Source organism: Lacerta agilis, chromosome 6, assembly GCF_009819535.1.
Source record: "Lacerta agilis isolate rLacAgi1 chromosome 6, rLacAgi1.pri, whole genome shotgun sequence".
Lineage (NCBI taxonomy): Eukaryota > Metazoa > Chordata > Lepidosauria > Squamata > Lacertidae > Lacerta > Lacerta agilis.
In genome coordinates, this window is record NC_046317.1 from 73,734,785 (window position 1) to 73,749,343 (window position 14,559).

A 14,559-nucleotide genomic window follows, 5' to 3' on the forward strand; every position below is an offset into this window, starting at 1 on the left:
TCTTAGTATGAAGAATCCCTCTGCAGAGCGACCTGTGCCCCCTATTATTCCTGACTAGGGCAGACAGGAGTTGAGAGTGCAGCCACTTCCCCTGCTCTGTAGCAGATAATGAAATGGCAGGTGCCTTCTCCATCACCTGCTTTTCTACATTTTTTATAACAGAAGGGCATTTATTGCAAGGGGCTTCACCTGCACTCTTAATAGCATCCAGGCAGCGGTTTACTATCTCTTCTGCTCTTTGTGAAAACTAGGCTCAAAATTCCATAGCCAAAAAACACCTGTAACCTCTTGAGCCTGCCCCCCAGAGCAAGCTTTGCAGTTAGTCCCTCAACCTTGTATTAGTGAGAAGATCCAAGACAATCCTCATTTTCTTTTGCCTTAGAGCTCATGCCATTTTAAAGTTGGAGGGGGGAGAGTTTTGCATGTAGTCTCTTTAACACAGTCATGCACAGAGCAGGCTAGGCACCAAATACCTTCGAGGGAACCATTACTGTTAATGTTGCACTGTTCAGCAAAGTCTAGTAACAGCCGCCTCTCGCATCCATCTGGAAATATTGAGGGAAGAAAACTAAAATCAGCCCATGCTTCTGGTGTTTTGAACTTTTAAATAAATGTTTGGTTGCGCAACTTGTAGTTGTCAAACGGAAATTAATCGTTTCCACTTTGCAGCGCGGGGCCAACTGCAGGTGCCTGCTTGTGACCCCCTCTGTGGGCTCTTGGGACAATTTAACTAGATCCAAGTTATAAAGGAGAACAGTCATATATTAATGTGCTACCAGGATATGAAGTTTATAAGGCATGTGTTAAACAAGTCAAAGTTTCTTTCCCAGCTCAAAGGTAACAGTACATATAAATATTTCAATTTCTACAGAATGCACATGTGGCTGTTGAAAAGAGGGTATGTGCATGACACAGTGCAGAAGAAACGTGTTTTTAAGGAGAGCAGGAATTCATTCTCGCATCTCTATAAGAGTTATTTAAAAATGCAATTCAAAAAACCCTCCTACATGTGTCAAGCATGAGAACCAGTTGGTTTTCTTTAAAATAAACGAGCTCACAATGGTTTGTCCCAGTAATCTTGGCAGCCCATGGACCCATGCAACTGAGTTGTTAGTGCCATGTTAGACAGTGAACACTGACACAAGGCTTGATGATGATAAAGGAAGTTTCACTTCCTTTATCATCATGTCAACAGCAGCAGCTAAAATAGTGCCACAGGCCCCAGTGGTGGTTGAAGTTTAAGGCTACTTAAAAAATGACCAGCTTCGATAAATTGAACACAATGTGGGAACCAGTTTGTTCCACATCATTCTCACAACATATCATTCCCATACCAGCAGTTACTAGAAAAGCACCTGTGAAAATACTTTAAAGTGTGAGTACAATGTTAGTGGGAAAAGAAGCTGCAATGACTCTTAAGTGCACAAAAGAAAGTGATTAAAAAAGGCTAGATTTTTGCAGGAATATTTATATACATATACCTCCCCCCACCAAAAAATAAATAGTTGGACAGAATATATAGTAACCACCTGTGCCATGGGACTGCAAACGCATATGTTAAATGGAGAAACTCTAAATTAGAATGCACAGATAAGTTGCATATAGCCATCCTGAGTGTAATGGGAAGAGGAACTCAATTTGCCCATTGATAATCCACTAGTTGTGCCTACAGTAGTTCGGGACCACGGCTGGGCACTGAGTCTGAGTGAGATCCAGACCACATGCAGCAAATTTATGGTAACAAGGAAGGCTGCTGCACAAGCAATGTAGACGTGACGGTTGCAGCAACAGGCAAAGTAGAAGTAGTCATTTGATCAGTACCAATCGGATCCTAAAAAGGAGTGAAGCAGAAAGTGTCAGCTTTACACATGCAGATGCAACACTTTCCTACGAGTCCCTCACCTTGCCAAGCAGATGACACTGTATGAATAGTTCCTTCTGTGTTAGCAGTTCTCAACATGGAACCATGTCTTTGCATTAGGTCCCCAATGGAATGCTTGGTCCTGCTATCCTTCCCTCCCTCTTACATATTTTTGGCAAAAGCCAAGTTTCTCACTTGATCGCTGCGCACTCCTTACCAACCCACCTTGGTCACTGAAGAAATGCTGCCGAGTTGCTCTTGTGGGATGCTTCAGAGATTTGGTGCACTTGCAGTACAGCAACAGCTTCCTCAATCTAACAAAAGCAAAGCCCAGGATCAGACAGTCATTTATTACAGCCAGTTGTACTGAGATGGACTTGGCAAATCAACGTGGAGGCCCTTTAACAATCCTAGGTGCATTACGCTTCCCTGAAAAGCAGGAGTGGAATGCCTGTGGCCTCCCAGATGTTGCAGGACTACAACTCCCATCATCCTTGGCTCCTGGTCATGCTGGCTGAGTCAGCTGGAGAATTGGAGTTCAGCAAAATCTGGAAAGCCATAGGCTCTCCATCCAAAGCAATTAATAGACTGATGTGGATAGTGTCATAAAGCCACTTGGCTGCTTTAGGATCCAAAGAATCGCGCACACTGAGGTCCAAGCCTCTGAAGGAAACTTCACCCAGTTCTTTCTCTAGGTACATTCAGACAATTAAGACTGCCATTTTGGAGTGTCAAAGTATTTCTGGGCTTCGTCTTGACAGATCAAGGGAAATTCGTGCAGCAAGACTTGTATTATTTGCATTTCTGATTGGTCAGGCTGTGTGGTCCCAAGCCTGACTTTGCAAGCTCATTTTTCTCAACAATCTTGCTCCTTGGGTCAAGGAATAGTAACAAATTTCATGCAGAGCCACTGAAAATACCCTCTTTCATTGCAACTAGTTGACACCCAAAAATGCAGTATGCAAGCTTTAGAAATACACAGAACTCTTCCTCACACCAACATGGAAGGTATGGAAGAGAAGAGAAATAGTTATCTCTGAGCCAGGACTGGCCTAAGATGTTTTGCAGCCTGAAACAGGAAAGCAAGAAGAAGAGGAGGAGTTTGGATTTGATATCCCGCTTTTCACTACCTGAAGGAGTCTCAAAGCGGCTAACATTCTCCTTTCCCTTCCTCTCCCACAACAAACACTCTGTGAGGTGAGTGGAGCTGAGAGACTTCAAAGAAGTGTGACTAGCCCAAGGTCAGTCAGCAGCCGCATGTGGAGGAGCGGGGAAGCGAACCCGGTTCACCAGATTACGAGTCTACCGCTCTTAACCACTACACCACACTGGCTCTCCCCAGCCCACCCCAACTTCAGACGCATAATGCCATGGCCTGTCGCGGGATTTTCAGCCTCAGAAGCACCTCCTGAGAGTAAAAAATACAAAATAACAATTTTGGCAATTAGCAATTTGCTGCCTTTTCATGACGTCCCAAAAATCAGTCTACCTGAGGACAGATCTAAGAAGCTCAGTTTCTTTTCCTGAGTGAAAAATTGCACAAAAGGGAAAGTGTTCTTGCAAACAATTAAGCTAAGGCCAATCTGTGAGCTACAGTAGTTCTTTTTCTTAAACTTTTTTTTGCCACCCTTCACCTGTAGATGTCAGGGCAGTTCACAACATAAAAATACAAGAGAGAAAAAACCAAAATACATAATAAAAACGAGCAAAAACAAACCAATAACCCGCCCTCCCCCTCAAGCAAGTAGCTTGCCAAACCCACTCTGACACAGATACATTAATGCAGTTGGGCTTTTTAACAAAAACGTTCTCAACTGCCTTAATGTGCATTAAATCGTTTCTTGAAAACTTCCTACCGAATCTGAAAGCAGTTGATGCAAACCCGCTTTATATACACCCTCCAGTTATACACGCTCTCAAAGGGTGATTTAGTTTTTCATCTCAGCCTTCACCCGCCACCCCCGTTCTGTTTTTAATGCCAACATTATCCAAGCATACTCTCCAAGTCTTCAGTTTGTTGTAACTTCCAGAAAGCATAATGTTCTTATCAAAAGGGCATTGGGCAAATGCACGGAGGACTTAACTAGCAGTTGTTGGCATCTGGTCTGTCTCAAGAGCCAATGGAGTGTGCCTCTGGAGGTGAAGTCACACTGCTGCGTTAGCAGCACGGAAGTGACCTCCCAGGGGCGCTAAGCCTGGGTGGTGTGTATGGAGGTCCTGGGCTGCCCAGACGACAAGACCCCCCCTCTCAGCCTTGCTGATGTGGTCCAAAGTAATGCAGAGAAATACGCTTGGCACCAGCTTGGCTGCAGGAGTTGCTGGAAGGAGGCACAGGCCCAAACACGGGGGGGGGGGGGTTGTCATATGGGCCACTTGGCCCGGGCCTCCGATTCTAAGGGGGGCCTCGGTCAGCATATTCACAATCGCTCACCATTATTTAGATGTAAATACTTAAAATAATCCTTTTCCCTATGTATTATTAAAAAGAGGGGGGCACATTATCTACCTGGCCCGCGCCTCTGCCTGGCTCTGCAAGGGCCTGAGGAGGTGTACAAGGCACCACCCAACAGTCTTAGGGACCCCACTCCAGATTTGTGTAGTTTATTCCTTACAACTCTTCTTCTCTTGAAGATACCCCACATGGCAATGAAGGTTAAGGATAACCTCCTAGATGGGCTACCTTCCCAGGTTGACGAGCCCCATCTGCCACTGGATTTACTTGTAGGAAGGCTACATTCATTTTAGCCTCCGCATTTCAGAGGCCATATAAGTATCAGCTGCTGAGGAACAGCATGCCCCTGGCTGGGGGGCTTCTGGGTGGCCATCACTATGGGAAAACAGTATTTTGGACCAGATGGACCATTTGCCTAATCCAGGAAGGATCTCCTTAAGTTATTATTCATGCATCGAAAGCCTTTGCAGCTGAAACACTAACTGCTTAAAAATAGCTCCTCTAGCACTGAGAAACGACAAAGGTCCATATAGTTAAAGCTATGGTTTTCCCAGTAGTGATGTATGGAAGTGAGAGCTGGACCACAAAGAAGGCTGGTCGCCAAAGAATTGATGCTTTTGAATTATGGTGCTGGAGGAGACTCTTGAGAATCTCATGGACTGCAAAAAGATCAAACCTATCCATTCTTAAGGAAATCAGACCTGAGTACTCACTGGAAGGACAGATCCTGAAGCTGAGGCTCCAATACTTTGGCCACCTCATGAGAAGAGAAGACTCCCTGGAAAAGACCCTGATGTTGGGAAAGATGGAGGGCACAAGGAGAAGGGGACGACAGAGGATGAGATGGACAGTGTTCTCGAAGCGACTGGCATGAGTTTGGCCAAACTGCGGGAGGCAGTGGAGGATAGGGGTGCCTGGCGTGGTCTGGTCCATGGGGTCACGAAGAGTCAGACACGACAAAATGACAACAAGCACTGAGAATAGAATGGCTCATAACGTGGAGGTAATTCACAGGGCTGCACATGCAGTCTTTGCAAGCCAGCCAAAACTCATAGAAACCCTGCACACACACACACACACACTGTGTTATGTCAAAACAGACATTAAGGCTGTGTCATGTGATCTTTTCTGTTTTCTCCTCTAACTAGTCAGGACATACCATTACAGTGAATTGCCACTTTATATGTACAAAAGTAGTTTTTAATCTCAGCGAGGAAATATGCTTCCATGTGGGATACATACACAAACGCACGCCACATTTGCTCAAGGCGCAAATGCACCAGGAATAGTTAGAACACACACACATGTACAAACCAGATGAGAAATGGACAGAATGGGAAAAAGCAACAGTGGAAAGTCTTGTAGTCAGAGATGGAGCCTTTTTACTATCAGTTATCCCACCAGGGTTTCAAAATCTCCCAGCCCTTAGGGATCATTTCAGTTCCCCAATAGTCTCCTGCTCCATCACCTACTTCGGGGGGGGGGCAACCCCCCCAAAAAAACTCTGTAAAAAAGAAACCCTTCATATTCTGAAGGTATGCATATCATAAACTCTACAGATAAACAAAACTCAAATCAGCACAATATATTTTAGTTGCATAATTTGGGGATTTGCAATGGCAGATTTTATTTTATAGCATGGAATTCCAGTACCTTAGAGTGGAGGGATTCAGGTGACTCCAGCATCAGCAGCAACTCAGAGTTATCTATCTCCAGCAGCATACCTGTGATCTTCCCAGCCATGGAGGGGTGTAATGAGTGAATCAGAGGATAGAGGCGTTCACCTGTGCACAAGCAAAAGGAACAAAAGCGTGCATCATTCAGTGAGAAAACCCCATGGAGCTGGCCCCATTCCATTTTTTCATTCCATTTTTTTAAGCTTTGAGGCAATAGTGGCCCATGAGGAACACTGGGGGGCGGTGGGGGCTTCAGTTCTCACATGAAAACCCATTTTTAAAAAATTCTGGTAAGGACCAGAATTTTAAGAGAGAGCAGGCAGAAGAGTTAAACAAATTGTACATGGATATCCAAAGAATAAAGCACTTGAAAAAATTACAAGAGTTTAACTGGATATACAAGGATACTAACATCCATTGCCATCTAAGAGGTACCCCCCACCTGCCCCCCAAAAGGAAATGTTATCTACTAGAAAAGACTGTCTTAAGGGAAAGCAAATTCAGATACACAACTGACCTACCTCTTTATTATCCTCCCAGTTTTCAAGCTGCTGCTGCAGGCATTGTAAATGACTTTCTCCTTAAATGACTGCATGCAGGCCTGGCCCTACCATTAAGCAGTGTGCGGCGTCTGCCTCAGGCAGCAAATACTGGAGGGGCTTGGAGTAAGCAACAAGGTAGTGAAAGACAGAGCTCTGTGGGGCACATAGCCTCTCTTCACCCCCTAAGCTAATCTGCTGCCCTCAGGTGCGGTGGACGATGCAGCCATTGTTGACACTGAGATTTGACTCGGTTCAAGTCAGACTTCATACATTATTTTTCTTTTAAGCACTACACATTTGCATAGGCAACTCCACAGCCCTATACACACGTCAATAATTTGGCTGTGCAAACAAAAAGCAGAGAGGAGGGCATCTTCATGCGACAGTGAATGCTCGGCTTGTGTAAGGTCACTGCACAAACCACCGCTTGGAGAAACGGCAGCATGGTGCCAATGGGAGCTCCCCCCCCCCCAATTGTATTGCAAGAGGTATGGTTTTTGCAGAGCTGGATAAATTATTTGCTCATGTACTGTCAAATGGGCCTTAGAAAGCCTTGCTAACAACAAGGCCAGTGGAAGTGATGATATTCCAGCTGAACTATTTAAAATTTTAAAAGATGATGCTGTTAAGGTGCTACTCAATATGCCAGCAAGTTTGGAAAACTCAGCAGTGGCCAGAGGATTGGAGAAGATCAGTCTACATCCCAATCCCAAAGAAGGGCAGTGCCAAAGAATGCTCCAACTACCGCACAATTACACTCATTTCACACGCTAGCAAGGTTATGCTTAAAATCCTACAAGGCAGGCTTAAGCAGTATGTGGACCGAGAACTCCCAGAAGTGCAAGCTGGATTTCGAAGGGGCAGAGGAACCAGAGACCAAATTGCAAACATGCGCTGGATTATGGAGAAAGCTAGAGAGTTCCAGAAAAACATCTACTTCTGCTTCATTGACTACGCAAAAGCATTTGACTGTGTCGACCACAGCAAACTATGGCAAGTTCTTAAAGAAATGGGAGTGCCGGATCACCTCATTTGTCTCCTGAGAAATCTCTATGTGGGACAAGAAGCTACAGTTAGAACTGGATATGGAACAACTGATTGGTTCAAAATTGGGAAAGGAGTACGACAAGGCTGTATATTGTCTCCCTGCTTATTTAACTTATATGCAGAATTCATCATGCGAAAGGCTGGACTGGATGAATCCCAAACCGGAATTAAGATTGCCGGAAAAAATATCAACAACCTCAGATATGCTGATGATACTACCTTGATGGCAGAAAGTGAGGAGGAATTAAAGAACCTTTTAATGAGGGTGAAAGAGGAGAGCGCAAAATATGGTCTGAAGCTCAACATCAAAAAAACTAAGATCATGGCCACTGGTCCCATCACCTCCTGGCAAATAGAAGGGGAAGAAATGGAGGCAGTGAGAGATTTCACTTTCTTGGGTTCCATGATCACAGCAGATGGTGACAGCAGTCATGAAATTAGAATACACCTGCTTCTTGGGAGAAAAGCAATGACAAACCTAGACAGCATCTTAAAAAGCAAAGACATCACCTTGCCGACAAAGGTCCGTATAGTTAAAGCTATGGTTTTCCCAGTAGTAATGTACGGAAGTGAGAGCTGGACCATAAAGAAGGCTGATCGCCGAAGAATTGATGCTTTTGAATTATGGTGCTGGAGGAGACTCTTGAGAGTCCCATGGACTGCAAGAAGATCAAACCTATCCATTCTCAAAGAAATCAGCCCTGAGTGCTCACTAGAAGGACAGATCCTGAAGTTGAGGCTCCAGTACTTTGGCCACCTCATGAGAAGAGAAGACTCCCTAGAAAAGACCCTGATGTTGGGAAAGATGGAGGGCACAAGGAGAAGGGGACGACAGAGGATGAGCTGGTTGGACAGTGTTCTCGAAGCTACTAACATGAGTTTGGCCAAACTGCGAGAGGCAGTGAAGGATAGGCGTGCCTGGCGTGCTCTGGTCCATGGGGTCACGAAGAGTCGGACACGACTGAACGACTGAACAACAACAACAACTGTGGGCCTGTTGAGAACCAGGATTTCTCCTGCTTATCATTTAAACGAAACAGAACAAATGCCGAATAAGATTGGCAGTGATTCATTTAGCACTGCGTACAGTTAAATTCCCAGTCCACGGCATTGTTTTTTAAAACTGCAGATTGACATGGGACATGATGGATTTTGTGAACATGGGAGAAAAGGACAGAGACCAGAAACGGAATGATCCATCCCTAATTCCAGCACTCTTTACTCACGCCATGCTTCACATTGGCCAGTTTGGCCTTTCTTGTTGCAACCGAGCAAGGACTAAGATTTACCTTTCTTTCAGGAACGAGAGAGAGAGAGAGAGAGAGAGAGAGAGAGAGAGAGAGAGAGAGAACACAGATATAAACTCCTTCAACCCATCACCACTGTAACCATTGTGTGAGGAAAGTATATATTGAAGAGCAGGAGTTTCTGCTTCCACAGTGAGGTGCTGTGTGCTTTGAAAAGGAAAATCCCTCCAGGAAAAACAGCATCATTTTCCTTAAGTACACTTATGGGGGCAGGAAAGGAAGGGTATGCCCAAAGCATACACAAATACCCAAAGCAGGTGGCAGCACAGGAAGAGCCTGTCCAGTCCGGCTGTTAGTAATCTAAGAAACTCTCTGTTCAAATGCAGTTGGCACGCAGCTCAGCCTCATCAGATCATGTGGAGGAGAGCAGCAGCTGCTTGGTCAGCAGGAAAAGAGCTGCTACTCACGATACCTGATCATGCCAGCAGACCCCTGCTGCCAGACCCAGGACAGTTGCTAGGGAGAAAAGCTGTGATTGACAGGGCTCAGGCTGGGTAGCCAGTCCCTTAAAGCAGGGCTCCAGCTGAAGTGTCATCATGGTTGCTAGAACCATGCAACCAGCCGCCAAGGTTGCTTTCATACTACAGTCTGCTAGCACTGCTGAGACAATTGCTTTTCAGAAGCAGAATGGAAAGGATACTGAATATACTATCCTGCAGCATCTCCTCCCCTAGTCTTGGCTAGGGGGACCCTTCTGCAATGTTAGGTTGTAATTATACCAATCAGCAAATGTCCTTTCCAGTGTTCGTTCTAGTTTCCTGTTTGCATGTTTCTTTATTTAAAGCAAAGGTCTCATGGCAGAAATACACAAACAAAATCAAATCAAACTGTACAAACTAATAGAACTAGCATTCCCAGAGCTACAGTTCACAGCACCCTTAAACTACCGCTCCCAGGAATCTAGGGGGGGGAATCATATGTTTTAAATGTGCATTTAATGTGCTTTAAATATATGGTGTTGATCTGTGCTAAAAGCCTATGAAACTAAGCAAGGCCCACAATGAAATCTCAAGCCAACAGAACCACAAAAGGCAGTGAAAAGAAGACCGTCTCCCAGGTTGTTCGTCGCAGTTGCGGGTAGTGTTTTCCTAATGTGGGACTCATACCTGTGGGAATACGTTTTGGGTTTTCCTGCGCGATAGCCGCTTTGATAATCCTTCCGCGCTACTGCGCAGAAGGAAAGAAGATCCGGCCGGAGATTGGAGCCTGGATCCCTCCGCGCCTCCCCAAAAGCGCGCCAGGAAGCCTTCTGGTAATGGTCACACAGCTGGTTTCCCACCCGGAAACACTCGTTATTGCTGTATTATTATTGGTTGATGCTTATTTGATGACGCTGTATAATTTGCCAATAAATAGCCCCTGCTTCTGTTAGCTCAGCGACAGAGAGACAGAGAGCTCGCTCGCATTGAGTGCACTTGAAACCACCGACTGCAGTCTGTTTTATTTGGCCTTCTTCCTGCTTCTTCGGCCACACCTTTTGCTTTGCTTCTTGCTGCCTATCCTATCCTCTTCGGACCTTCTGCAACTCCCAAAACTCCTCACGACCTTCAAGAACCCTCATAACCAGTGAACCTTCATAACCAGCCAGAGCAGGCTCTCAGATGACTGGTTATCCCAGCAACTGGTTATCCAACACATACCCACAACCCTGAGATTAACAGTCTCATGCTCTACCAGCTGAGCAGAGTGCATTGCCAGCAGCACTGAATAACTACGGCCGGACCCTGCATATTCGGGCGAAGCCAAAAACAGTTTCCAAGCTACAGAGCGGCACCTTTAAATTTAAGGTTAACATTTTTGCCCAGAGACATAGCTGCTAGCTAATCAGGGAGCCTCAGAATGGCAAGCTGCTGATGGAGGAGGAGGACGCACCACAACTCACCAAGCATTTGCTTCTGCTCCTGAGGAGGGGCTGCAGCCAACATGGATGTTGTCAGAGGCTCCTGTCCGTGGACACGGACAGCCGGTTCTACAACCTGCAGGCCAATAAACAGAAGGCAACAATAATAGCATGGTCCTTGTGTGAGTTCCTGAATGACATTCTGTGGAGGGGGGAGGGAATATTCTAATGGCAGCAACTCCTCTTCCTGCACCAACTGAAGCTCCCTAAAGTAGGGAAGAAGAACCAGCTGCTGTTGGGACTGCAACTCCCATCTTCCCTAACTGCTGGTCAACAGTGTCTGGAGACAGGTCACGTATCCACAGCAGTGACCAGAGGGGGAACAACCGCTGGGAGGAGCTCAGAGAGAACAATCATCACAGTGCATTGGCTGCAGCACAGCCGGATGCCTTCATCTGCCCCAGCTGCAACAAAACATATCTCTCCTGCATCAGTCTCTATAGCCACAGCAGACGCTACAACTCTCCAGTGGTTTGAGCTCACCCCCCGAAGGAACACTTTCATCAGGAGAAGCTGGAGAAATGAGAAGAGGGTGGTGGTCAGCTAAATTTTACCCACTGAAATTAATAAGTTAGGTCCATTAATTCCAATGGGTCTACTGTGAGCAGAACTTAATTGAACACACACACACACCAGTGTCTTAGCAGAGAGTTCTGCTTAGTTCTTTTCACTGAAAGTAGACCCACAGACTTAGGCCACCACACATACCTCTAAATCAAAGACGGGGACCTGTGTGACCTTTGGTTGGTCTGTTACACTTTGGGAACCACTAATCCAGACCTATCCAACGCCAAAAACTAGAACACGCTGTAAGACCAAACTCTAAAGGCTGCGTGCACAACCATACATTGAAAGCACACTTAAAAAAAACACATGATGCACAAACAGAAGATCCAGGGAACTGCAGTTTATCCCTTAACAGAGCTACAATTCCCAGCACCCTTATTCTACAGTTCTCAGGATTTTTGCAGGGCGGGGGGAGCTTTAAATGTATGGTGTGTACACAGCCTATGTTAATGGCACGATCACAAAACTCTTCCATGTTAAGGAGTGGAGGGAGGAAAACATGGTCTATACCAGTGTTTTTCAACCTTTTTTGGGCAAAGGCACACTTGTTTCATGAAAAAAATCACGAGGCACACCACCATTAGAAAATGTTAAAAAAAATTAACTCTGTGCCTATATTGACTATATATAAAGTAATTTTTCAATTTTTCCCACGGCACACCAGGCAACATCTCGCGGCACACTAGTGTGCCGTGGAACAGTGGTTGAAAAACACTGGTCTATACAATATCCTTTGTTCCACAACTGAAGGTGAGTTACCTGATGCATTGGCAAAGGTGCCATGGTGCCCAGTGGCTGGACATTCCTCACGCCTGAAGAGTACTTGTACTGGGAAATGCCACGTGGTAGGGCTGTTGAGGAGGATGCCCGAGTGCTGATGGTCTGGGTTCCTATGTTGGCTGAAATGAGAACACGAACAATTTGGAAGGCTACAGAGAGAGGAGAGATGACGTATCCCATCGTTCATGCCACACACCCTTTGCAGAAGCCTTTTTAAAAGCAGGCTTCCAAAAATGGTGCAGAAGGCGGAGAGAGGAAGGTGGCAGTTCTCAGCTGCATCCACAGCCTGCAACAAATAAATCTGAGAAGTCCTCCCAAAATCTCCCCTGCAACGTCAGCACAATTGGGTGGTCCAAATCTTATGGTAATAAAACACTCCATTCATGTATACAAAACAGGCAAAAGCATGAACCCACAGATGCCATTGAAGCAAGGGCTAAGCCCCACACCACTAAATCCTGATAATCCTTTTATCTGGCCAAAACAAAATAGAAAATTCTTTCCAGTAGCACCTTAGAGACCAACTGAGTTTGTTCTTGGTATGAGCTTTCGTGTGCATGCACACTTCTTCAGATACATGCATGCACACGAAAGCTCATACCAAGAACAAACTCAGTTGGCCTCTAAGGTGCTACTGGAAAGAATTTTCTATTTTGTTTCGACTATGGCAGACCAACACGGCTACCCACCTGTAACCTTTTATCTGGAGGAGGCATGGTAAGAGCAACTTGTGTACCTAATCTCTCAATTGCTATGGCAGCCCATAGAAGTGAATGGCTCCCACTCAGCCTACCCTTATTGCCATCACCCTGCCACAGGTTCCATTTCCTGGTAATGCTACACTGTGACAGATTCCCCCCCCCAACCAGATTATGCATAAAATAATTGCGACCTGCATCTAAGCACACAGGCACGCACCATTCCATCTGATGATGAACCATCCACATTTCCTAACTTACCCATTCTCTGGGCATTGGGAGATACCCTGGGAGCCTGAGTGGATGCTTGTCTCATGGTGCTGATGTTGGACAGTGGGCGCCTGGGAGGTGCACTAGTCCTCAGGATGGGGCTGGCTGCATGATAGGATGCTAAAAACATTGAATACTTTCATCAGAATTTGGAGGCATAAGAAGCGGGTGGCATTCAGAGACGTTATATCCACATAAATTAGTGAACATGGAAGAATACGAAATCAAGATAACAAACGTTTTTTTTAATAAAAGAATGGAAATGCTTTATTGAATATTTACAGATAAATTGTAAACAGATACGAACATTGGGAGGATTATTGTAATAAGGTGCAGTTTTTATAAGAGTATAGATTTAAAGTAGGTGAATAAATGAGCAAATTTAAGTTAATTTGGATATGCAGAAGATATTAAAAATAAGTTTAAGGAACCGCAGAAAGAAGGGGAAGGAAGTCAAGTTTTGCAATGTTAAAATGACTGTAAAATTAGTGAAATGTATAAACTTGAAAAGCTTAAATAATTTTTTAAATAAATAATAAAAATAAATAAATTAGTGAACATGACTAAGTTAAGTCCATTAATTCCAATGGGTCTATTCTGAGCAGAACTTAATGGGACACCACCCCGCTTGTCTTAGCAGAGAGTTCTGCTGAGTCTGTGGGTCTACTTTCAGTAATGAGAACTAAGACCACCACACATTCATCCAGGGATGGGGACCTGCGACCTGTTGTTGAACTCCAGCTCTCATGATCTCTGACCATGAGCTGGAGTCCAGCATAATCAGGTCGCAAACCCCGTGAATTTGCATGCTGACTTCACGAAAATACTGGGGTCCCAACTCCAACCAACAGCATGGTAGGAGTTCCATATCAAGTGTAACCTTCACCCACATGCTCTGCAGATGACCAAGTCTTTTCTAAAATAAACAAACAAACAAACACACTCACAGGGAGGCCTGGAGGGCTGCATGTTCCAACGGGAGACAGGGCGGACTTGGGCAACAGGGCTAGGACTGTAGAAAGTAGTTCTGGTTTGAGGCTAGAAAAAAAGACCACGAAACAAAGGAAGAAGATACATTACTGTCCTCACACAGCTTGGACTACCGAAAGCGCCAGGCCTGGGATGTGAAAAGATATGCGGCAGTTCTTTTTGTGTAGCTTTACAGGAACCATTACCTGAGAATGACTTGAGGCAGATTAGGAGAACAACTACAATAACATTGAACCATAGTTTGGCACTATATGTAATAAACTCACAGGAAGCCTCAGGCTCATGTTCTCCTTCAATGCATGAGGGAGGAAATGACAAGGAAAGCACCTCTTGAACGTACGCCTGAGAAGAAAGAAGGCCCAGACTTTGCTGGGCTAAAACCTACAAGGCCTTCCAGGTTGACCTTTCCTCCAGGCCACCCAAGGGAAACTTGAGCTACAGACCCTGTTTCTCCTTTGCACATCCTTTC

At 45.2% G+C, this 14,559-nt stretch overlaps 1 protein-coding gene across 1 annotated transcript in view; it reads right to left on the reverse strand.

Moving 5' to 3' along the window:
- Window positions 1–1,111: 1,111 nt before the first annotated feature.
- PABPC1L (poly(A) binding protein cytoplasmic 1 like) overlaps window positions 1,112–14,559 on the reverse strand; it is a 28,754-nt gene continuing 15,306 nt past the window's right edge. The window contains exons 10-16 of the mRNA XM_033153437.1: window positions 14,048–14,138; window positions 13,092–13,220; window positions 12,112–12,251; window positions 10,768–10,861; window positions 5,967–6,097; window positions 2,087–2,175; window positions 1,112–1,831 (exon numbers count right to left, since the gene is read on the reverse strand). Coding sequence (XP_033009328.1) covers window positions 2,092–2,175; window positions 5,967–6,097; window positions 10,768–10,861; window positions 12,112–12,251; window positions 13,092–13,220; window positions 14,048–14,138 — 669 coding nt within the window. The 3' untranslated portion in view covers window positions 1,112–1,831; window positions 2,087–2,091. The remainder of the gene's footprint in view (window positions 1,832–2,086; window positions 2,176–5,966; window positions 6,098–10,767; window positions 10,862–12,111; window positions 12,252–13,091; window positions 13,221–14,047; window positions 14,139–14,559) is intronic.